A 23919-nucleotide genomic window follows, 5' to 3' on the forward strand; every position below is an offset into this window, starting at 1 on the left:
TAGAGGCTGAATTTTGGGTGTTATTTGAATTGATAATCTCACTTAACGTTTATTCGACAAGCAGTAGAAATTCATCATCACTTATTCATCAACATTTTCAACAATCCAGTTCAAATAGTGATTGACGTTAGTGTAGACGCCAGGTTCACTTTGAACCCCGCAATCTCTCACTCCATAGGACACAACTCCGTACTGTATGTATCGAGCCGCAACTGTCGATACATATTGTAATGGCCCACCGGAATCTCCGGAACAGTTGTCTACCGCATCGATACCGCCGGCACAAATTTGGCTTGGGTCTAGCGTGAGATAGTTATTCAGCGATCTAACTCTCTGGGCACATTTGTCCTGGCTCACTGGAGGAACTCGGGCATATCGTAGCACGTCGAATGCAGCTCCATCCTCGGTAAGACCCCAACCTGACACAACCCAAAACTCCGGCTGAACAGCCTTTTGTGCAGGAGTTCCGTTTGGAAGACAAATGACTCGAACGCCTGTAAATTGGAACAAAGATAAAATTCTCTTTAAGGAATCTATAGCATTTTACTCTGCTTACTGTCAGATAGCTGGGCACTGCGTTTCAGCCGAATAAGTGCTATATCGTTCTTCTTCATTCGCTCACTGTGGCCTGGGTGACGTTCTGTCTTTTCAACCTCAATATCCTGAGGTGGATCAGCGCAGTCCTCTTCGCCGTCCACAACGTTACAATCGATTTCCTTCCGGATGTCGTTTTCACCCAACCTGACCGAGGTACTGAAAGCATACACAAAAATACTATTCCTATCCAAATTTGATTCGTTTTCAAATAACTTACATATTGAAGTATCCGCGGAGACAGTGAGCGGCCGTCAGAACGTAGCGTTTGCTGATCAGTGTGCCACCGCAGACAAATGCACCGGAACTGTCCTTGAGCAGAACCATCCACGGATACTCGAACGGTTTGGCGACGGTACCTTTAGAGATGCGATCACCTGCCTGTACTCCGCACTGTTTCGGATTCAGCACGGTCGGGCAGCACACATTTATCACCTGGAAGTGCATTTCGAAGGTTAAGCTGCGTTTCAGGACGGGAGATATGTTTCAGGACTTGAGGGGTCAAGACAATTCGTGGAAATAACTCATTCGTCAAGCACCAATCTCTGTACTTGTGGTCATGATTATCACGATAATGAACATTTTGTTTGGTTGTGCGAGGTCCACTTAGTCGCTAGAGCGCAATTAGAAGATTCTCTCCGGGCCCTAGGAAGGCAACCATATGTACCCATAAGAGACGTGTTAGCTGCGTTTGACTTAACTCACCCTTCCGAATTCTACTCGTTCTTTAAATCTATAGATCTTTTTCTGTAATCTTTCTCTCTATCTGTTACTTATACTAGTTTAATCAAAGAAATGTAAGCAATGCATAAAAGGCCCATAGCTCCTTAAACCTACAGGATTGAGCCGTTTTAAATAAACGAACTAAAAAAACTCATTCAAATTGAAATACAGGGTTCAACAATTGAACTGCTACATTACTTCAACAGTAGGGGAGAGTGGGGATACTTGATGCCCTTTTCTTATTTTCACCATATCTTTTTGGAAAAATTTAGCAACTCGCCGTCTTTGACATTTTCTGACAGCTTGTAACTTCAAGTTTCTATGCTCCAAAAATTAGAACGATACTTGAACTCGTTGATGAACAAGAAGCATTTTCGTGGGAGTAAAAAAAATTACGATTTTTCTGAAGTTAGGGGAGACTTGATCCCCTATTGAAGGAGACTTGAAGCCCTAATCCTTGTATAAAAATCAAACAAAACCCCAAGATAGAATGTTAATTGACTATTTTGGTCATGTTTGTTCTCATTTCACAATTTATAGCAGACATAAGAAGAAAATTCTATAACTTTGTCTCACTGCTAATAACATTGCATACTTAAAGGCGCTTTTTTATAATTAAGAGAAAATTAATTATTTTTGCCCTTTGCTCAGACAATTGTTTGATAAATATTAGTTTTTGGATAAATATTAGTAATTTCGTAATCAGCAATTATAACGATCAATTCAGAAGAAGAATATGCCGTTTGGAAGGGGGATCAATTGTACCCAACTCTAGGGGATCAATTGTACCCATAATCAACATTTTAGAAAACTTTTTCTGAAAAAAGTTGAGAGTTTTCCATTGCCTTGAAAATAAGGCATTATAAAGTTTATTTTACGCTCGAACGATTGATACATTGGAACAAATATATTTTTCATAATTTTCTATGTAAGGAAGATTTTAAAGTGATGAAAAAAGATCTTCAAGTTACATTTTGTGAATTTTTTCAAACAAAGTTCAATTACTCAAACAATTATTTTGTTAAAAATTTTTAAACTACAAGCATTGTTATTTTGCTCATTTTGGCACATTTTTCTAGAACATTTGATCTTTGTAAGTCATTCCAGTTTCGAGATATAGCTAAGGAATCAAGTATCCCCAGGGATCAAGTATCCTCATTCTCCCCTAATTATTTCGTTGCACACGAAACAGTACTGAACGACCCCTCGTCGATTTGTTTACATTAAGTCTTAGCTATCATTGGATGTAATTGTTACTTTTGTAAGCAGGTGTTATCCGGAAAAATAGATCTCGAACAGAAACGTAGCGCTGTGGTTGCCTTGTTCCTAGCTGGCCAAATGCAGAAGGACATAGTTCGTGAGCTGTCCGATATAAATGTGTGCAGAAGTTTTGTATTCCTTGCAGTTAAAAGACACCTGGAGACCGGAAGTGCCAAAAAACGGTATGGTGGGGGACGCCGACCTACTTTGGTGACACCTGTCATGGCGAAGATCTTTTAAGAGCCTTAACTCTTTCCTTCCCACGAGGTTTTTCACGTTTTAAAAATAGAAATATTGCTTTACAGCTGAAGTTCTAGAACAAAAGATGCATATTTTAAGCCTACTTTAATGATCCATTTGATAAATTTGGGTTTTGAGGTGGATCATATGTGCTCCATTGGGAAGAAAACAACACATAGGGTGCAAATGAAAAACAGGAAAAAATTGCAAAAAAACATGGAATTTCATTACTTCATTGATCACAAACTAAAACGATCCTATTTGATAAAAAGCTTCTTTGGTATACACATCCCTCGAAAGTCTATTTATTGAAATATTTGAAATTTTCATTTTTGCCTTGAACAATGGCAGCCATGACACTTTGCGCCAGGAAAACAAAACATGCCGTTTTCGAAAATATCACGAACTTTTACAAATATTTCGATACGTGTGGTCATTTTAGCAGATAAAATAACTATCCTGAAGCGATTGTTTTGTTGACGAAATGATTTTCATGAGTATTGATAAGAAGCTTCACAAGAAGAAAAGTACGTTTTGTTTCCAGTGTATCACCAGTGATCCACTTTACTTACTCAAAAATTTATATGTTTTAGTTGAAATCTAAGTAAACCATCATTTGATTCTGTTTGCATAAGCAACCGTCTGCACGTCAGTATTTTTATTTGAAGGAAATTATGAAAACTCGTCAAGTTATTGAACAACAAATGACTACTTGATTTAAATTTAAAAAAAATCCGACTTTTTTGTAGCTTTTGATCTGCCAAGCAAAACCTAGCGAACCGATTTTCTTCAAATTTTGTGCAATGTATCTTCACTCATATCTACATATTCGGTGAAAAAATGGTGTTGATCCAACGCGCCCAGTTCAAATGCGAGCTGTGCAAAGTTGTGGATCACCTGTGCTACCATGGGAAGGAAAGGGTTAAGAGAAATCCTCGTCGTAGTGCCATTAAATTGGCAGAGGATCTCAACATATCGGATCGAAGTCTCCGTCGGATCCTGGGAGATAAACTTCAGACCAAGCCCTACAAGATCCAAAAGGTTCAAGACCTTACGGTGAAGCAGAAACAAGAACGGGTAAAAAGATGGCTGCTGAAGAGGGCCACGGAAGGAAGGTTGAAGAATATCGTACAGCGCAGTTCTCGAATAAGCAGAACGTCAGAGTTTGGTTGTCAGACAGATTTCTGCTCAACAGAAGCCATGCCGAGCCATGCATCGGTGATGGTTTGGGCCGGAATCACCCGTGATGGCTGGACTCCGCTGGTTTTTATCCCTGAAGGAGTGAAGATCAACCAAAATACATATCGGGAACTAGTTCTACAGAATGTCATCGAACCGTGGGCACGTCGACATTTTGGTTCCAAGGATTGGGTTTTCCAACAGGATTCGGCGCCGGCTCACAAAGCGCAGAAAGAAAGATGTGCAAGAAAGTTTTACAGCGGGTATCCAAACCGACGCCATCTACACAGATTTGTCTGCGTGTTTGACAAGGTTAATCATGAACTTGCTATTCCAAAACTCGAACGTCTTGGAATCTGCGGTTGCCTATTGAATTGGTTCCGTAGCTACCTGATAGGAAAAAAACTGACCATTTGAACTAAGGATTCGTATTCCAAACAATTCCCTGCTACTTCCGGGGTTCCACAAGGGAGCCATCTAGGACCGATTGTGTTCCTTTTTTTTAATGACGCTCTTCTACTGCTCGACGGACCCAAACTCGCCTATGCTGATGATCTGAAATTGTTCAACGTAACCAAAGGCCCCGAAGACACTGCTTCAGTACAAAGGCTATTCGACCTTTTCGCTACCTGGTGCAACAACAATTGCCTGGCGTTGAACCGCAATAAATGTTTCGTCATAACTTTTTCGCGCAAACGGCATCCCATTTCCACCGACTATTTCCTTTCGAACCACTTGATTGCCCGTGTGAACCACATCAAAGATTTAGGTGTGATTCTTGATCAAAAACTTGACTTCAGGACACATACAAACTATATAGTGGATGAAGCTTCTCGATGTTTAGGCTTTATTTTCCGCGTGACGAAGGACTTCAGAGACGTATACTGCTTGAAAAGCCTCTACTGCAGCCTCGTTCGCTCCATCCTGGAATATGCATCGGCAGTTTGAAGCCCCTTCTATCAGAATGGCGCTGATCGGATCGAAGCTTTACAGCGACGTTTCATGCGGTATGCTCTACGCCATTTGAACTGGTCTGACCCGTACCATCTTCCAAGCTACGAGAACCGTTGCGGCCGATATCTTGACATCGAAAATTGACTGTCCTTCGCTTTTGGAATCAATCAACATTAGTGTCATACCTCAAGGACTACGGAACCGGAATTCACAGCTCTACACTCCCCTTCGTCAAAACAACTAAAGGGCAAATAGTGCATTGATCGGCGTGAAATGATAAAATTTAACGTGAAAGCTTCATATCCATTTTTAATATAGTTTTCGTTATTTTTTTAAGTTTGACATTGACTCTTTTAATAGCAATAGAATGCATGGCTCATTCCCACCCACTAGTTAGTATGTATAACATAGACTCAACACTTACTTGTCCCTCCGCTGTCTTTTCTGTACTGCACACATTTGCCTTGGCCATCGATTTCAATTCACTCGGCAGATTCGCGAATGATAGTCCTATGTAGCTTTTGTACTTAGGACATTTCCGAATGTCCACGCATATTTCATTTTCGCCGCACGATTTGAAGTTTTCTGTAATAAGTCAAACAACATCTGTAATTAATCGCCTTAATCAAAAGCCACAGTTATCTATCCGGTAGAATTCACTTACGAGCCACAGCCACAGCTATCAGCAGCGAGAATATTGCCAAAACTTTTTCCATTGCTTCCAATCGTAAATTTTTATAATGATGATCATTCACACACGTCCGCCTCCGAGAATCGTTCCGGATGGTACTGAAACTATGAAACATTCAAATTACACAAGTATGCTTCTTGTTCTCTTTGCTTGGAACTTAAATCCCATGCATAAGGATGGGTTGAGACAAAGAGAAGGACTGATAGAGTTGTGACTACAGAGGTTGGATCCACGCCTTTTTCGTATTTATGTTTACACGTTTGCAGGTCGAACAAACAAGTCGTTGGGATATTCCGATGGAATTTTATAAAAAAGTAGTACTTTTAAACAGCCAACTCCGCTCGGAACAGATTTCGGAAGAATTGATTCTAAGTCAATACTGATCATTGATTTGTATTCGAAGTATTCGAAGGAATGGATTCTCAATCAATGTTAATTATTGATAAAAAGGATAGTAAGAGACATGGTTGTCCATTTCTCCCCGAGAGGCATTTTTTGTTCTGAAACACTTGCTCAGCAGCGTTGATATGCTGGGCGTACACCCAATCAAAGAGCAGAGAAGGCTTCGCCAGGGTGAGAGCAAATAAAAAAAAAAACAAAACATTAACACGTTCGGCGCCACGCTCATTTTTGGTAGTTTTACTAACCAGGCTCTCAGAAATTCTCGGAGCGTGAAAGAGAAATCCAAGATTTGAAACGCATGGAGAAACTGAGTGGCTTACTTAAGTAAGAGAGCGTCATCCGTGTTTTGATTTGACGGGGCCTCCCAGGAAATACACCCGTCACACGAATATGGGTCCCATGACGACGAATGGGTTAAGTGCTGGGGAGCAACGGTAAAGCAACTCAGTTGGTTTGGTTTTTTCCCAACAAGAAAAAGTATATCGTTTCGTGCTGTTTGTTTGCCTGAGGTAGGAATAGAAGGGAAAAAACTGCACTTCAGTTGGGTGTTTCGGGATTTCTCCTTCTCACAAAGTAGTGCTGCTATTGGGGCACCGGTTTCGCTCGGCACTTGACTTCGGCTGTAATCGGAAACGAGTGTAGAGCATTTCGGAAGGAAGTGTGGCGCTCTACAAATCGTAGCAGATAACAGAGCGATTTACACAGCGCGCTGTCGGATTTGAGAGGTGCTGACCAACCATAGTACGAGAACTCTGGGTTCCAGCAAGACTTTCTTGCCTAAATATTTTCACTCTAAGGCGGAACTTTCAAACAATTGTTTGTTTTTCCCCTTCGTCAAATAAATAAAACAGTTAACACTACAGTACCTTTCATTATTTTTAAGAAATTTTTTTTTGGAATTCACTCTTCAATTGTCAAAATGCCGTCCAAGGAAGAAGAGCAAAATTTTGCTCGCGCATCGCGAAAAACCCAACCTACTCGCACGCCAAGCTGACAAAATCGCTAAAAGTTGCCAAATCAACCGTTACAAATGTAATTAAAGTGTTTGGGGAATGTTTATCGACAGCCAGGAAGTCTGGATCGGGGGGAAATCGAAAACTGGAAGCCGCTGAGACGACAAAGAGAGTTGCCGGTAGTTTCAAGCGAAAATCTAACCTCTCTCTCCGAGATGCCGCAAATAAGCTGGGTGTATCGTCTACAACCGTGCATCGAGCCAAAAAACGAGCCGGACTATCGACTTACAAGAAGGTAGAGACTCCAAATCGCGATGATAAACAAAATACGACGGCCAAATCGCGATCCCGGAGGCTGTACAGGATGATGCTGACGAAGTTTGACTGCGTGGTAATGGACGACGAAACCTATGTCAAAGCCGACTCCAAGAAGCTTCCTGGACAGGACAGATATTTTCAAGCACATGAAACTGTCAAAGTTCGCGAAGAAATATCTGGTTAAGCAAGCCATCTGTACCTGTGGCTTGGAAAGCAGCATTTTCATAGCTTCCGGGGCTGTGAACCAAGAAATTTACGTGAAAGAGTGTTTGAATAAACATCTGCTGCCTTTCCTGAAGAAACACGGTTATTCCGTGCTGTTTTGGCTGGATTTGGCATCTTGCCATTACGACTAAAAGGCCATGGAGCGGTACGCCGCCAACAACGTGCAGGTGGTTCCCAAGGACAAGAACCCTCCCAACACGCCAGAGCTCCGCCGAATTGAGAAATACTGGGCTATTGTCAAGCGGAACCTAAAGAAGACCAAAAACCTGCTAAAGACGAGCAGCAGTTCAAAACAAACTGGATTTCTGCGGCGAAGAAGATGGACAAGGTCGCTGTACAAAATCTGATGGCAGGGGTTAAGCATGAGGCCCGGCAATTCGGATTTGGAAAAGCCGAAGCCTAACTGAATATTTTTCCTGAATTTCGTACTAATTCAACTTGAAAAAGAAATTTCATTTGATTTTTTAAATAAACGACTGCACCGATTTACACGCGTTTTCCCTTGACCAAACTTTGACCGTATCACCCTTTAATCACTGTAACAAGTAAACATTAGAGTGCCCCAAATGAACCGACTTTTGAAAAAGTTTTGCGCTGCAGGCTAAAATTGATTCTAGGCCTAGTACAAATTCTCATGCCAAATTTGGGCCAGATCGGATCACGGGAAGGGGTCCCCATTTTGGAAGCCTAATAATTTTTTTGTCTTAACTCTTATCGATATGCAGTCTTCGGATGAAATGTTTTTCATAGTTTAGGCTTTAAGAAAACCCGTTTTTGAAAGAAATCGGCCGACGGGAAATAAGGTTATTGATGAAAAACTGGTTTTTCATGTTTCTCCCGAACAAAATGTCTCAAAATCCCATACAAACTTCAGGCTCGTTGAGCGACCCCTTCCCGTGATCCGATCTGGCCCAAATTTGGCATGAGATCTAATACTAGGCCTAGGACCAATTTTAGCCTGCAGCGCATAACATTTCACAGGTTATAAATTTCCCATACAAATTTGAGGCAGTCTAGTAAACATGCATTGCAAAGATGACTACGGCCAGGCCAACCATGTGGTAAATATCGCTAAAGATACTGAAAAAAAACGGAGGAATAAAGCTTGGAGTTCCCTGTCGCATGTGGAATTTCAAATGCATTATCCAGAGTTATTGAAATCACTCATTTCACTTAATGATAAAAAATTAAATTGATGAAAGGTTTAATCTCACCAAATAGGGTGTCGTCGTCGTTTGCAAGCAAGGACAACGAACTAATTTGGTTCGGATATAAGACCCTATGACGACTTATGTTTCCTTGTAGTTTTCTTCTGGATTCGCGGTTGTCCACTCAGGCGCGCGCATCCCAATCAAATGCATTTTAACAGGATATTTGCTTTTGCAGGATTTGCTTCCTCCAATCAGTTTCTGTAGGTTTCCAATTTGTTCTATCGATTAACGAGGACAACGATGATCGACACATTTATTCCACCGAGGGAGCAATCTTTTCTTTTATGCTACTATCAGCTGGCTCATCAGACCATTACATTTTGGGACAATTACACTATTTTTGAAATAAAAATACTAGCGAAATATTAAAATCTAAACTTTTAATGACGGTGTGAAAACAAAGGAAGGTCGTTGCCAGCTAGTCATGGCCTACTCATCCCTTTCAGGGTGGCAAAACTCTGTGAACATTTTCACGAAGCATTCAGGTGGAGAGTTTCTTATGAGTGAATGGTCTACAATAATTGTATCATGAAAAATCTCAAGTAATAATTCTACACTGAACCAAACCTGGCTATGAAATTTAAAGATAAATCCAGTACAAATTATAAGAAAATCCAATGGATTACAAAAATTTGTTGTGCCAGGCAAAGCGTACAATAATTTTCTATAAATTTCATCAGTTTAAATAAAAGTACATTTGGCGGGATAATTCTTTCTTTACGTGTACTTGAGTTCGTTTCAAGCTTGTTGGTTTTTCGATTGGTAAGTAAATTGTTTATAATGTGATTATCGAAATTTAAATTGCTGAAATATCAAAATTCGTCGTAATAATTGATGAAGCATCTCACTGCCGTTCTAAGCAAGATTGTCCCATGTGGAAAAACGTGAAAACGAGAAAAACGCGATTGAAATATCAGCTATATTTCCAATTTTTCTCTCGAACTAAAAATTCACCGACAGTTTTATCGTAGTGAACAGTTCAAGTTAATCATTTTACAATGTTTTCTGCCAATTTCCTACAAAAAAAACAGCAAATTACAGCCAAAAATGCTCCGTATGACACTTTTGCGTAGAATCAGAACGCATGCCTATGCTAGTTCTACGAAAAACTGTCACACGGCTTCAATTTTTCTATCATTTTAAAAGCTTGCGTGGTTTATTTTTTCCCAAAAACTCATGCTAAACCTTAATTTGCGAAATACGTTTCTCTTTGTTTATAAAAATGTATAGTTGAGTATGGATCTTGTAAGTAGTGTCTACCGAAAAGTGTTTAGAGAAAATGTCTCTGAATAAAACACTCAAGGCTTCTCGCTCCTCCTCTGCCCTCTATTTTAGTGTTCTTTTCAGTGAATAACACTAAATTCAACAGTTTGAACTCATCTTAAGACAATTTTTTGATAAAATTAGCATTTTTCATAGAATTTTCTCTAGTGTGATATTCTTGCGTAGAACTATCAACATAGAGACAACCACCTTGATGAAAATTTCGTATAAGTTCAGAACAAAGTATACTTGTTTGTGTTTTTTTTTCGAAAGTTAATACTAAAAGAGACCGTTTCCAGCAAAAAAGTGAAAATGACCCAAAAGTCACATGGGACATTCTTGCTTAGAACGGCAGCTCAGAAGAAAAAAATACGGATTTGAACAAGTGCGAGTTCGAGTACGATTTTATACACGACAGAACAGGTAATTCTGGTAATCCATGCTTTTAAGAATTAATTTATTTTGAAATTGAAATTGTGTTTTGTTTTTAGATTACATCAATTTGTCAGAATAATCAGAGCAAAATAAAGCTAATGTAGTCTACAGACGGAAACATCAGTGCAGTAAATATTAGTAAAAATCATAATAAAGAAAACATAGCACATGGAAACGAGAAATAAAATATCGGATTATTTGGAGAAGTGAAAAAATAAATAAACGATACGGAAGAAACCTTCCTAGGTGAAGAGGGAGAAATAAAGTTTCAATAAGTTGCAATATGATCTATGACAGGCAGAAAGAGATATATAAATGGAGAGAGAATGAGCGAGAGAAAGAAGGTAGACATGCTGGCAGGTACAAGAATAAAAAAATGAATTGGAAAGGCAGTTTTGAAAAAGGATAAAATGTAAGACAGTAGTTGAAACAAAAGCGTCCCTAAATTGAAGATTTTCATGTGATTTGTTTAGGTGGAAAGTAGGAGCTTTGGCGAAATGAAATGGTCGGTTACGACAATCAGATAGCAATACAAATGTGTTCAGCGGCCGACACCTTAACCACACCCGATTAAACAAAAAATTGGAGCATGTCCCAGATGGACTGTCGGTACATTGCTAGTCCTCCAACGAACAGTGAATTGTGTGTAAAATAGTCAATCGAGTTTGTTTGTTCAACGAGAATGAAATGTATTAACTGTCTTAACTTGTCCATTTGTCCACTTGTCCTATCACTTGTCCATTATCTCATATCTATCCTACATTAACCATCAATAAAAACTTCTAATAATTATCCAACTTGAAAACAATTTTGAAAAAAAAATTAAAACTACATTTAACTAAGCGACTTTGGCTAGTGAACGATAGACAATGTGCAACTCGAGACCCCATACACCCAACCTTCGGGTAGTGATCATATCACCTCTTGTTGGCATCTCAGATTCTTTACCTCCCCGTGGAGCTAGCTGGGGTGCGAGCAACCTTAGCGGAGATCGGGTACCAACCCCGGTGGATGCTTTGGTCGCATGCAGACTGAGTCAGGGGGCTTCGTACGCGTCTGTTCTCCATGTCAGGGGCGGCGTGCGGAGTGCAACAGCGTCCTGGTGGTGTTCGGGACCCAAAACAGCAACATCACGACGGTCATCCTGCGAGATAGTGGGGTTAGCTGCGGGCCTTGCGAGCCCGTGACTACGAAAAACATAAGCAACGAACAACGAACAACAAATTTCGGATGGAAATCGGCAAAGATCCACGCGACGAAAAGGGACTAGCGATTGGAAACTTGGAACATGGAACTGCCGATCTCTAAATTTTGTGGGCATTACCCACGTGCTCTCCAACGAATTGAAGAGCCGCAAATTCGACATCGTAGTGCTGCAGGAGGTATGCTGGAAGGGCTCCACGGTACGAACGTACCCAGATGGTCGTGCCATCTATCAGAGCTGCGGCAACACACACGAGCTTGGAACAGCTTTTATTGTGATGGGAAAGATGCAAAAGCGCGTGATCAGGTGGTGGCCGATCAACTCCCGAATGTGCCGGTTGAGAATCAAGGGCCGGTTCTTCAACATCAGCATCATCAACGTGCACAGCCCTCACCTCGGAAGTACCGGTGACGACAAAGATGAATTTTACGCGCAGCTGGAGCGTGAATACGACCGTTGCCCGAAACATGATATCAAGATCGTCATCGGGGATTTTAATGCTCAGGTCGGCCAGGAGGAGGAATTCAAACCGACAATTGGAAGGTTCAGTGCGCACCAGCTGACCAACGAAAACGACCTCAGACTGATAGATTTCGCCGCCTCCAAACGAATGGCCGTACGTAGTACCTTTTTCCAGCACCGCCTCGCACACAATTACCTGGAGATCACCGTACCAAACGCAATCACAGATCGACCACGTTTTGATTGACTGCCGGCACATCTCGGACATCATCGACGTCAGATCCTGTCGAGGCAACAACATCGAGTCAGATCACTATCTGGTGATGGTGAAGATGCGCCCAAAACTCTCCGTAGTGAACAACACACGAAACCGGCGCCCGCCTCGGTTAAATATCGCACGACTGAAGCAACCTGAGGTCGCGGCAGACTAAGCGCAATCGGTCGAAGCAGCGCTGCCGGCAGAGGGCGAGCTTGACGAAGCCCCTCTCGAGGACTGTTGTGATACCATTAAGACAGCCATCAACAGTGCTGCGGAGAACGTCATCGGTTATGTGGAGCGAACTCAACGGAACGACCGGTTCGACGAGGAATGTAGGAGGGTGATGGACGAAGAGAATGCCGCGAAGGCGGCAGTAGTGCAAAGAGGCACCCGTCGGCGCCGTCTGGAGGAGGAGGAGCTCGAGGAGCTGGAGCAGCTGCATCGTTCCCAAGAAACACGAAAGTTCTATCAGAAACTCAACGCATCCTGCAAAGGCTTCGTGCCGCAAGCCGAAATGTGCCAGGACGGGGGCATCCTGACGGACAATTGTGAGGTGATCAAAAGGTGGAAGCAGCACTTCGATGAACACCTGAACGGCGCACATGCAGGAGATCAAGACGGTGGGGGAAGGTACATCGCCGACGTAGCCAACGACGTAGAGGAGCCACTTCCACCGATGAGTGAAGTTGAGGAAGCCATTCGCCAGCTGAATAGAAACAAGTCGGCTGGGAAGGATGGCATCGCAGCTGAACTCATCAAAATGGGCCCGGGCAAGTTGGCCGATTGCCTATACCGGTTGATAGTCCGGATATGGTACATAGAACAGCTACCGTAGGAGTGGAAGGAGGGGTAATATGCCCCATCTACAAGAAGGGCGACAAACTGGACTGTGAGAACTACCAGGCGATTACTGTCCTCAATGCCTACAAAGTGTTGTCCCGAATCCTACTCCGCCGCCTAACGCCACAAGCAAACAGATTCGTGGGAAGTCATCAGGCCGGCTTCATGGAGGGACGGTCAACGACGGACCAGATATGCAATTTACGGCAAATCCTCCAAAAATGCCGGGAACACCAAATCCCTACGCACCATCTATTCATCGACTTCAAAGCCGCATACGACACGATCGAGCGTAACGAGCTATGGAAAATCATGGACGAGAACGGCTTTTCCGGGAAGCTGATCAGACTGATTAAGGCGACGATGGATGGAACGCAGTGCTGTGTACGGATTTCGGGTGAATTGTCGAGTTCATTTGAATCGCGCAGGGGCTTCGACAAGGTGATGGTCTATCCTGCATGATGTTCAACGTGGCGCTAGAGGGTGTTATTCGACGAGCGGTGGGCGAAATGCGGGACACGATTTTCAACAGATCCAGTCAACTTAATTGCTTTGCCGATGACATTGATATAGTCGGCAGATCATCTGTGGCGGTGGAGGAGATCTACGGCAAACTGAAACGCGAAGCAGGAAGGATTGGGTTGATGATTAATACGTTCAAGACGAAGTACATGCTGGCCTGCGGATCCGAGACCGACCGAACCCGCTTGTCCAGTAATAACAAGGTCATGATCGACGGCGACGAGCTGGAGATAGTCGAAGACTTTGTCTATCTCGGCTCACTGGTGACCGCAGACAATGACACCAGCCGTGAGATCCGGAGGCGAGTTATCAGCGGAAGTCGTGCCTACTATGGACTCCACAAGCAAATGCGGTCGAGAAGACTTAGCCCTCGCACGAAGTGTAACCTGTGTCATATATGCTCATTAGACCGGTTGCTCTCTACGGGCACGAGACAAGGATATTGTTCGAGGAGAACCTGCGTACACTCGGAGTATTCGAGCGACGAGTGTTAAGAACCATCTTTGGCGGCGTACAGGAGAACGGAGTGTGGAGGCGAAGGATGAACCACGAGCTCGCACGACTCTACGGTGAACCCAGTATCCAGAAGGTGGTGAAAGCTGGCCGGATACGCTGGGTGGGACATGTTGCGAGAATGCCGGACGACAGTCCTGCAAAACAGGTGTTCGCTACGAATCCGGTAGGAACAAGACGAGCGGGGGCGCAACGAGCGAGGTGGTTAGACCAAGTGGAGCGTGATCTGGCGAACGTGGGGTGCCCGAGAAATTGGAGAACGGTTGCCATGGACCGAGTGAATTTTAGGAATTATGTTCGTCAAGTTATGTCGTGAGACGGCATACTATGTAAATAAATAATAAATAAATAACTACGCGATAAAATCATTCATTTCATTACTTTAAACAATAAATTTTATGAATTTGGCTTGCTTTAAAAGTAATTGGAATTCCTATAAATTTAATCATTTCTCTATTGATAAAAAGTGTTGGATTTTCAAGTATGTAGTGCGAAAATATTAGAATGTCTAATAAAGCTTATAGCCCGACAGGGTTCCGAATAACACTCATTTTCAATGAATGTTCCTGATTGCACTTCGCAACTGAACGAATAGCGATCGGGTTTTGTTGTTGATTGCTACTGGACCTATCCGATCATCGTTCGTTCTATTCATCGCTAACATACAAATCACTTCGCATGATGCTATCTGTCAAAACAGTGCACCACTATCATCCAATTGGAATCTCACCAAAGAGCGATGCTTATGGCGAATCATGTTCGTCTAGGATCAGGAGTGAATGGTTCAGGAAGTGAGTGAGTGATACATTCAACCGATTATTAGCAAATGTTGTTTGTTTTTAAAACATAGCCAATTAATAAATTTATTTGAATTTACAGCGTTTTTTTACACCAGTAAGAATAAAATCAAATTGTAGTTGTCTTTGTGAGGGAAAGATGTTCACTTCCGCCGTGTTTTCAATTTCAAATAAACCAGGCGGATACTGAGTGAATGACATTCAGAATGGATCAGTTTGTATTTCACTCATCTCTGATATGCGATGTTTGCAAAATGGATGATTCTGAATGATGCGACTCAGTTTGCATAGCTGAGTGGAGCGCTGATCGAGATTGCATACCAGTCGGGCGAAGCAGTTGCGAGAGGCGCTTTCCTATTATACAGTCAGAATGTTTCAAATAAGAAACGTATCCTGAGTGTTTATTTTGATTGATCTTCTGACCATTGTAGCCCGATTTTGTTCAGTGTAGCTAAAGCTAAGTTTAAGGCTAAGGTAGACTACAGTGTAGAGAATATTGGTAATAGATTAAATAAATATTATTTTAATTGGAATGAATTAAATTAGAATAATTAATTAACAGTATCAACAGTTCGTGTGAACTACCTTGTATACAATAATAATTTGTTAATCGATTTCGAGAACATCGATGTTCCTGTCAAGAAAGAAGACATGCGAGAGAGACAACGCTCAACAGACAACGCTTGATGAGAGAGTGCGACAATATCCTGTAGCTCGAAAAATTGGGCACATGCATGAGAGGAGTCAGTTTATAGAGCAAGCTTGAAAAAGACGGATCGTTCGCGAAGTTTAAAGTTTTTGGTGAAAAAAAAAAAAATAACGAAGCTTCAAAAGAAAACGGCTATTTTGGTGTGAATGTCTGGTCGTTCACGACAATGGCGTGGTTGGCAGAAACGGTACCAGCTCCAAACCAGGTACGTTATCGTAAAGCAAAGTTTTCAAGTCATATGGATTTAGTTTTCCTTAATCAAAGATTGAACTTGATGATAGTCCCGTCTCACATTTTCTCGAACAAATAAAAATGGTAGTGTTTACGGTATTTGATTCTGGTGCTAGTGCAGAGTGATGTTGAAAAATGAATGTGAAAACAGGTAATAAAGTCATGTTGATTATCTAGCAATTCTGATAAAATGAAACCATTTGTTTCCCTGTAAATATCGTAAAATGTGAGTAAATGGCATTTCTTTGAAGATAATTATTAGTTTGTGATAAAAAAAAATTAAAAAAAGGTTCCGTTGTTGCTGGAGAAAATTTATTGGAAAATAAAAATTAAAAACAATGATTTTTATATTTCTAATGAAAATTGAAGTTCCGTTATCTCAAAAAAATAAATTAAGGAATGATAAAAAAATGTTCGATTAAAAAAAAAAAAAGAAAATAAAAAAAAAGGTTGTTAAGGATGTTCTTTACTGGTTGATAAGTACTAAATAAAACGTTTGAAATTCATTGACATGGAAATGATAATGTGATGAACATTTTTGATTTGTTCGAAAAGATAAAAAAAAAACTAGTGACAATTGTCGAAAAAGGTGAAAATAAAAAAAACGGTTATAACTTTTTAGGGTGTTACACAATTAAAATTAATAGAAATTAAAATGAAGTCCTGCTTTTGGGTGAATGACAGTCCCAAACAGGTTAAGTTAAAAAAAAATTGAAATGAAGTCCTGCTTTTGGGTGAATGACAGTCCCAAACAGGTTAAGTAAAAAAAAAAAAAAGTAAAATTTAAATGAAGTCCTGCTTTTGGGTGAATGACAGTCCCAAACAGGTTAAGTTAAAAAAAAGGAAAATGAAAATAAAGTCCTGCTTTTGGATGAATAACAGTCCCAAACAGGTTAAGTTTAAAAGGAAAATGAAAATAAAGTCCTGCTTTTGGGTGAATGACAGTCCCAAACAGGTTAAGTTAAAAAAAAAAAAGGAAAATGAAAATAAAGTCCTGCTTTTGGGTGAATGACAGTCCCAAACAGGTTAAGTTTAGAAAAAAAAAAAAACTCAAAATTAAAATGAAGTCCTGCCTTTGGGTGAATGACAGTCCCAAACAGGTTAAGTTTAGAAAAAAAAAACTCAAAATTAAAATGAAGTCCTGCCTTTGGGTGAATGACAGTCCCAAACAGGTTAAGTTAAAAAAAAAAAGGAAAATGAAGTCCGTCTCTTGGGTGAATGACAGTCCCAAACAGGTAAAGTTTAGAATATAAAATGTAAAATTAAAATGAAGTCCTGCTTTTGGATGAATAACAGTCCCAGACAGGTAAAGTTTAGAATAAAAAAAAACTAAAATTAAAATGAAGTCCCGCTGTTGGGTGAATGATAGTCCCAAACAGGTTAAGTTTAAAAAAAATTTTGAACGAATTCTTGCTTTTGGGTGAATGACAGTCCCAAACAGGTTAAGCTTAAAAAAAAACTTTTAGGAAATGCTAATGAAGTCTTACTTTCAAGATGAATAACTGTCCCAATAAGGTAATGTTTGACAAATTAAAAAGAGATAAAAAAAAGTAAAATTGATAAAAGTTAAGTGAATAGAGTAGAAAGTTTATATAAACAAAAATGTAAAAAGTGTTGATTGAAGAATAAAACAAGTGTTTAAGCTGAAAGAAATGGAAGATGTTTAGGACAAAAGACAAAGAATAAAAGCAAACAAAAAAAAATAGAATGAATGTCAAGGCAAAGAGTTAATGAGATTTGCAAGCTTAAGTGTAAAGTAAACAACTGTGAATAACATAAAAGAGCAAGGGTGAATCATGAAAAAAAGTGAAATGAAAAGTAAAGAATTGAGAAAGTAAGAGTAAAAGTTAGGATAAAGAATGGAGAGGTTAAAAGCAGAATGTAAACAGTAAAAAAAAAAAGGGATCAATGATTAAGAATCAATCCAAGAGGAAGAAAGTGGAGATGTAAGTATTATGTAAAGAGTATAAATTGTTGAGTAAATTGTTGAAATAGAAGATCGAAGGGCTAATTGTGAATAAAATAATAAGAATTAAAACAAAGACGTGAAAAATAATAGACAACGGAAAGAAAGTTCAAACATAACAGTCAGAAAAGAGAGAACAGAATAAAGACAGTAAAGGCAAATATAAAAGAATAAAAAAAAGAGTAGAATAAAAAAAAAGCAAAGAGAAAATATAATAAAAAGCACAGAATAAAGACCCAAGACGCATTAACACAGAAAAATAGACAAAGGGCAGAGTGTATAAAATTAAGAATAAAAAAAGCAAAGTTAGGTAAGAGCAAAGAGTAAAAAAAAGCAATGGCTAAATTAAAACGGTATAGATCGATTAAAATGTAAAGAAAAGAAGTAAAAATGAAAAAAGAGTTAAGTGAATAAAAAAAAGTAAACAGGGTAAGGAGCAAACAATTCAAAATGGAAAATTAAGATGAAAAATTCAAAAGAAAAAGTAAAGAGTTTTGCGCTAAGAGTAAAAAAAAATATTTTTTTAATAGTAACTAGTAAAAAAAAGGATAAGAACGGAGTAGAGTGTACAAGGAAAAGAGTCGGAAGTGAAGAATGAAGATCAAAAAGTAAAGGTAGTAAAGATAAGCAAAACTAAAGATTTTAGATTAAAAAGTGGGAAGAGAAGAAAAAGGAGGAACAAATAAAAAAATGGTGTAACCAATGTTACAAGACATAAGAATAATAAACGATATGGAGAGATAAAAGAATAAATAAAATAAATAAATAGTAAAGAATGAAGAACTAAAAAAAAAAAGAAATTTAAAACAAAAGGAAAATTAAAATGTATAGAGGGGAATGCTAAGGCAAATGTTTAAATAAAAATGGTTAGGAGTGAAAAGGAGTATGAATAAAAAGTATAGATCAAAGAGTAAAGGTGAGAGGAAAGGAGAAAAAAAAAGAAAAGGCCAAATGTAAACACTATAGAGTGAAGAGTTAAGTATAAATAGAAGAAAGCTCAAAATGAAGAATATCATGAACAAAAGGCAAGAAGAAAGAAGCAGAAATAAATTGCAAAAATCAAAAGTAAAGTTTTATGAAGAAGTAGTCAATAACTAAAAAAAAGTCAGAGTTTAAGAATCAATCCGAAAGTGTAGATTATAGAGTATCGAGTTATAAGTAAAGAGAATAGAGTACTGAGTAAATAGTTCATAAAAACAGGTAAAGGAGTTAAGTGAAAAAAAGAGTAAAAAAAAAGAAATTGCTAAAATGAAACTTTATACACAATTATAATGTAATAAATAGTAAAAAATGAAAAAAAAAGTAGAAACCAATCAATAACTATCAAGAAAAAAAAGTAAAGATTGCAGAAATTACAAAAAAAATTAAAATTCAAAAGAAAAATAAACGGTTCAAAATTTTAAATCATTGGACATAAAGTGAAAAGTAAAAAGTGAAAAATTCGTGAAACTTTCAAACAGTATAAGTGAAAGAGAATCGTAAGAGGGAAAAGCAAAGTGTAAACAGTTAAGAGTAAAAAAAAGAGAGTAAAAAGCGGAGAACAAAGATTAAAATGTAAAGAGAAGAGGGAGAAAAGTGAACAAAAAGGAAGTGAAGTGAGATGGGTAGACTTAGAGCGAAGTGGGAGAACCAAAAGACAAGTAGAAAATTAGTAACAAAAAAACTAATAATGCATGCTTCAAGAACCAATAGTCTTGAAATAGAATTCAGGAATACAAAATAGGACAAGGTTAAGAATCAATCCAAATGTTAGGATTATAGAGTAATGAATTAAAAGTAAAGGGAATAGAGTATCGAATAAATAAACTCAATTTGAAGATTCAAGAGTTAAGTAGAGAATAAGTAATAAAGAGCAGGGAACAAAAAGAAAAGTGAATATTTAGATAATGGAGAAGGAAAAAAAATAGAACATATTTTTTAGTAATTTCTTCTTGAAACGGTTTATACATTGAGGTTAAAAGGATGTTTGCTTAAAATTTTATTCTTAGCTCTTATTTATCATTTTTAAGAGAAAAGAAAGAAATAAAAAGAAAAGAAAACTTGAAAATAAAAGAATTGTAATCGATTGTTCTTTAACACATAGTAAAGATGGTTTATTTTTGTATGCAAGAAGAAAAGGGTGAATGGTATAGGGCAGATAGTATAAAGTGAAAAATCAATATCAAAAGATGAAAAGTAAGAGTTTAGATACTTGAGCTGAGGATAAATAGTAACAATGAAAGAATAAAAAGTAAGCAGCATAGTGTACAAAGAAACCAGTCATAAGTAAAAAAAAAAGAAAACAAAAGAAGTAAAGATTAAAGAATAACACGAAAGAGGGAAGAGTAAAAAGGGGGAAGAAAAGAGAAAGGAGCAAGAAATGAAAAAAAAAAAATGTAGCAAAGGTTACAAGACATAAGAAGAAAAAAAAACGATATGGAGAGATCAAAGAATAAATTAAATAAATAAATAGTAAAGAATAAAGAACTAAAAGAAAGCAGGTTAAAACAAAGGGAAAAGTAAAATGCATAGAGGGGAGTGCTTAGGCAAATGAAAAAGAAAAAAGTTTATGGAAAAATAAAAAAAAAAGGGATCTATGATTGAGATTCAATCTAAGAGAACGAAAGTAGAGATAAAAGTATTAAGTAAAGAGTATAGAGTGTTGATTAAATTGTTGAAATAGAAGATCGAAGCGTTAATTGTGAATAAAATGCTAAGAATAAAAACAAAGGCGTGAAAAATAAAGATCAGTAAAACTGAGCATTTAGATCAAAAAGTGGGAAGAGAAGAAAAAGGAGCAACAAATAAAAATAAAAAAAATAGTGTAGCAAATGTGATAAGACATAAGAATAATAAACAATATGGAGAGATAAAAGAATAAATAAAATAAATGAAAAGTAAAGAATGAAGAACTAAAAAAAAAATTTTTAAAAACAAAGGGGAAAAGTAAAATGTATATAGGGGAATGCTATGGCAAATGTTTAAATAAAAATGGTTAGGAGTGAAAAGGAAAGAGCATAAATTTAAAAGTAAGAAGTTAGCTATAGTGTTATGAGTAAAAAGTATATATCAAAAAGTAAAGGTGAGAGGAAAGGAGCAAAAAAAAAAGAAAAGGCAAAGTGTAAACACTATAGAGTGAAGAGTGAAGTGAAAATAGAAGAAAGCTCAGAACAAAGAATATCATGAGCAAAAGGCAAAAAAAAGTCAGAGTTTAAGAATCAACCCAAAAGTGATGGTTATAGAGTATCGAGTTATAAGTAAAGAGAATAGAGTACTGAGTAAATAGTTAATAAAAAAAGATAAAGGAGTAAAGTGAAAAAAGAGTAAACAGGGTAAAGAGCAAACAGCTCAAAATGGAAAATTAAGCTCAAAAATTGAAAGGAAAACTAAAGAGTCTTGCGCTAAGAGTAAAAAAAAAAAAAAGTTTTAATAGTAACGAGTGAAAAAATAAAGAGAAAGCAATAGAGTGTACAAGGACAAGAGTCGAAAGTGAAGAATGCAGATCAAAAAGTAAAGATAGTAAAGATAAGCAAAACTAAAGAATTTAGAGTACAAAGTGAAACTTAATGGATATAAAGTTAAGAGTAAATAGTAGAACTAATAGCAAAAGTAATGAGAGATCAGTTGAAGTTAAAAAATAATAGATTAGTATAAAAAATATATAAAGAAATTATGGAGAGAATAGTTAGTGAAAAAAAAAATGACCTTAAGGAAAAGAGTAAAAAATAAAGAGAAGAACATTATGGATATAGATTGTAGAGAGGAGGGAAAAGAATTTAAAAAAAAAAGAACAGGTTAAGGACAAGGTGTTAAAAGCAAATAGTTAAAAAATGAAAAAATAGAGATAATAATAAAGCAAAAAAAAAAATTATTGAATGAAAAATATAGAGTGAAAAGTTAAGGAACAGGCGGGAAGTTAAAGAAAAAAGTACAAAAAAAAATCAAGTAAACAATAAAGAATATAGATTACACTGTAAGCAAAGTAGGAAATATTTAAAAGTAAAGTGGAGAGAGTAAAAATGTAGTGCAAAGAATAAACTAAATGGCAAAGGGTAAGAGTTAAGTTTAAATAGTAACAAAGACAACAGTGCAGCGTAGAGAAAGCGTTAATAGCTTAAAACTAAAGAAAAAAAAAGCAAAAAGCAAAGCGTACAGATTTATGAGTAAAAGTGAAGATTATAGGGTTCAGAACAAAAGAGTTTAGAATTAAAAGAAAACATAAATCACCAGGATTGAGTTTGTTATTTTTGTGTTACTATAGTGAGTAAAAAGTGAAAGGGAAAATGACTATCCACAGAGAATACATTTATATATAAATGTGTAAACTATTTTTTCGTGAGAATATATTCTCCTAATTGAAGTACTTAAATAGATGTCCATGTATCAAGCGTATTCATAAGAAAAATGTTGTTTCGTACATGACTCATGGAATAATCTTCTATTTAGGGTGTAAGGAAAAATAAACTTAGGTTTAGTTTAAAAAATTTGTTTGTGGTAAATTTGTAAAATAATAATGAAATTTCTTTGAAAATGGAATGGAAATTCACAATGCTGCTATCTTTTAAAAATATTGATGAAGGAGTTATCCTTACATTATAGAAATTAATTTAATATTTATATAAAATATCCAAAATAAAAAAAATACTGAGGAAGGTATTGTCAACAATTTAATAATAGGAGTTAACTAGTAAGAGTACAGGTGGAGGCGAATGTAGAGAATATTGGTAATAGATTAAATAAATATTATTTTAATTGGAATGAATTAAATTAGAATAATTAATTAACAGTATCAACAGTTCGTGTGAACTACCTTGTATACAATAATAATTTGTTAATCGATTTCGAGAACATCGATGTTCCTGTCAAGAAAGAAGACATGCGAGAGAGACAACGCTCAACAGACAACGCTTGATGAGAGAGTGCGACAATATCCTGTAGCTCGAAAAATTGGGCACATGCATGAGAGGAGTCAGTTTATAGAGCAAGCTTGAAAAAGACGGATCGTTCGCGAAGTTTAAAGTTTTTGGTGAAAAAAAAAAAATAACGAAGCTTCAAAAGAAAACGGCTATTTTGGTGTGAATGTCTGGTCGTTCACGACATACAGGACCAACTTTTAGTCTTAGGAAGGTTTTGAAGAGCTTCATAAAACAAACGGTGTTACTTGGGATGAAAATTAGGCGCAATTTTAAGATAAATAGTTAAATATTCTTTGATGAGTTTCAAAAGAAATATTAAAAGAAAAACAAATTGAAACTTTGTTCTTCCAAAGAAAAATGAACAAATAAAAACGTTATGTTAACTCATTAAGTACCGGGGAGGAATTTAAGCCACAAAACATCAAAATTCGATACTATGTTTCTTAGAAACTACTGGAATAAATTCTAAAAATTTAGAATCATTAAGTTTCCTAAAAATTTATTGTTCCAAAAAATAAACACCATGCTTAAACTATTTTACACTACCCCTAGCCATTGCGAAGAAAACGGACATTCCATTCAGATGCGCTGAATGGAATCATAACAAACCGCAAAAAAATGGGATTTCTGAATCACGGGAATCAAGTTCATTGTCAACCAACACTCATAGAAACATGACACACTCAAAGCCTGGGGCAGATGAATAAAAGCGCTTGTCTAAGTTCGTTCATTCAGCACCCTTGACGTTGGTCACATGGCTGGCTGGCCGGGCTAGAAATTAACCGCTATCCGGGAACACTTCACAAGTGGCAGCCTGTTTGATATTTAAACTTGGGAAAGTACGTCCATAATCATCACCGAACGCCGATGACGGACAGCGATTGAAATGTCGGAAAGGAAAAGCAAAAGCCACAGACTTACATCCAGAATGACGGCTCTATGAATGAGCGCAGTTCGATATGCCTTCAAACTTGGACAATAACAAGCACTTTGAAACGGTTTAACACTCGAACGACTACTAAAATACGATGGAATGGCGCATGATTGACTTTCCTACGATCGAAGAAAAGGCC

General features: G+C 37.7%; 1 protein-coding gene across 1 annotated transcript; it reads right to left on the bottom strand.

Moving 5' to 3' along the window:
• LOC129748846 (CLIP domain-containing serine protease HP8-like) lies at positions 1 to 23919 on the bottom strand. Its single transcript, XM_055743612.1, has 6 exons — positions 23768 to 23919; positions 5615 to 5745; positions 5375 to 5535; positions 815 to 1029; positions 557 to 753; positions 1 to 494 (listed from the first exon to the last, which is right to left on the bottom strand). Exons 2-6 carry the CDS (start codon positions 5664 to 5666, stop codon positions 82 to 84), a joined length of 1038 nt encoding a protein of 345 aa, XP_055599587.1. The 5' UTR covers positions 5667 to 5745; positions 23768 to 23919; the 3' UTR covers positions 1 to 81.

Source organism: Uranotaenia lowii, chromosome 2 (genome assembly GCF_029784155.1).
Source record: "Uranotaenia lowii strain MFRU-FL chromosome 2, ASM2978415v1, whole genome shotgun sequence".
In the NCBI taxonomy this organism is placed as follows: Eukaryota; Metazoa; Arthropoda; class Insecta; order Diptera; family Culicidae; genus Uranotaenia; species Uranotaenia lowii.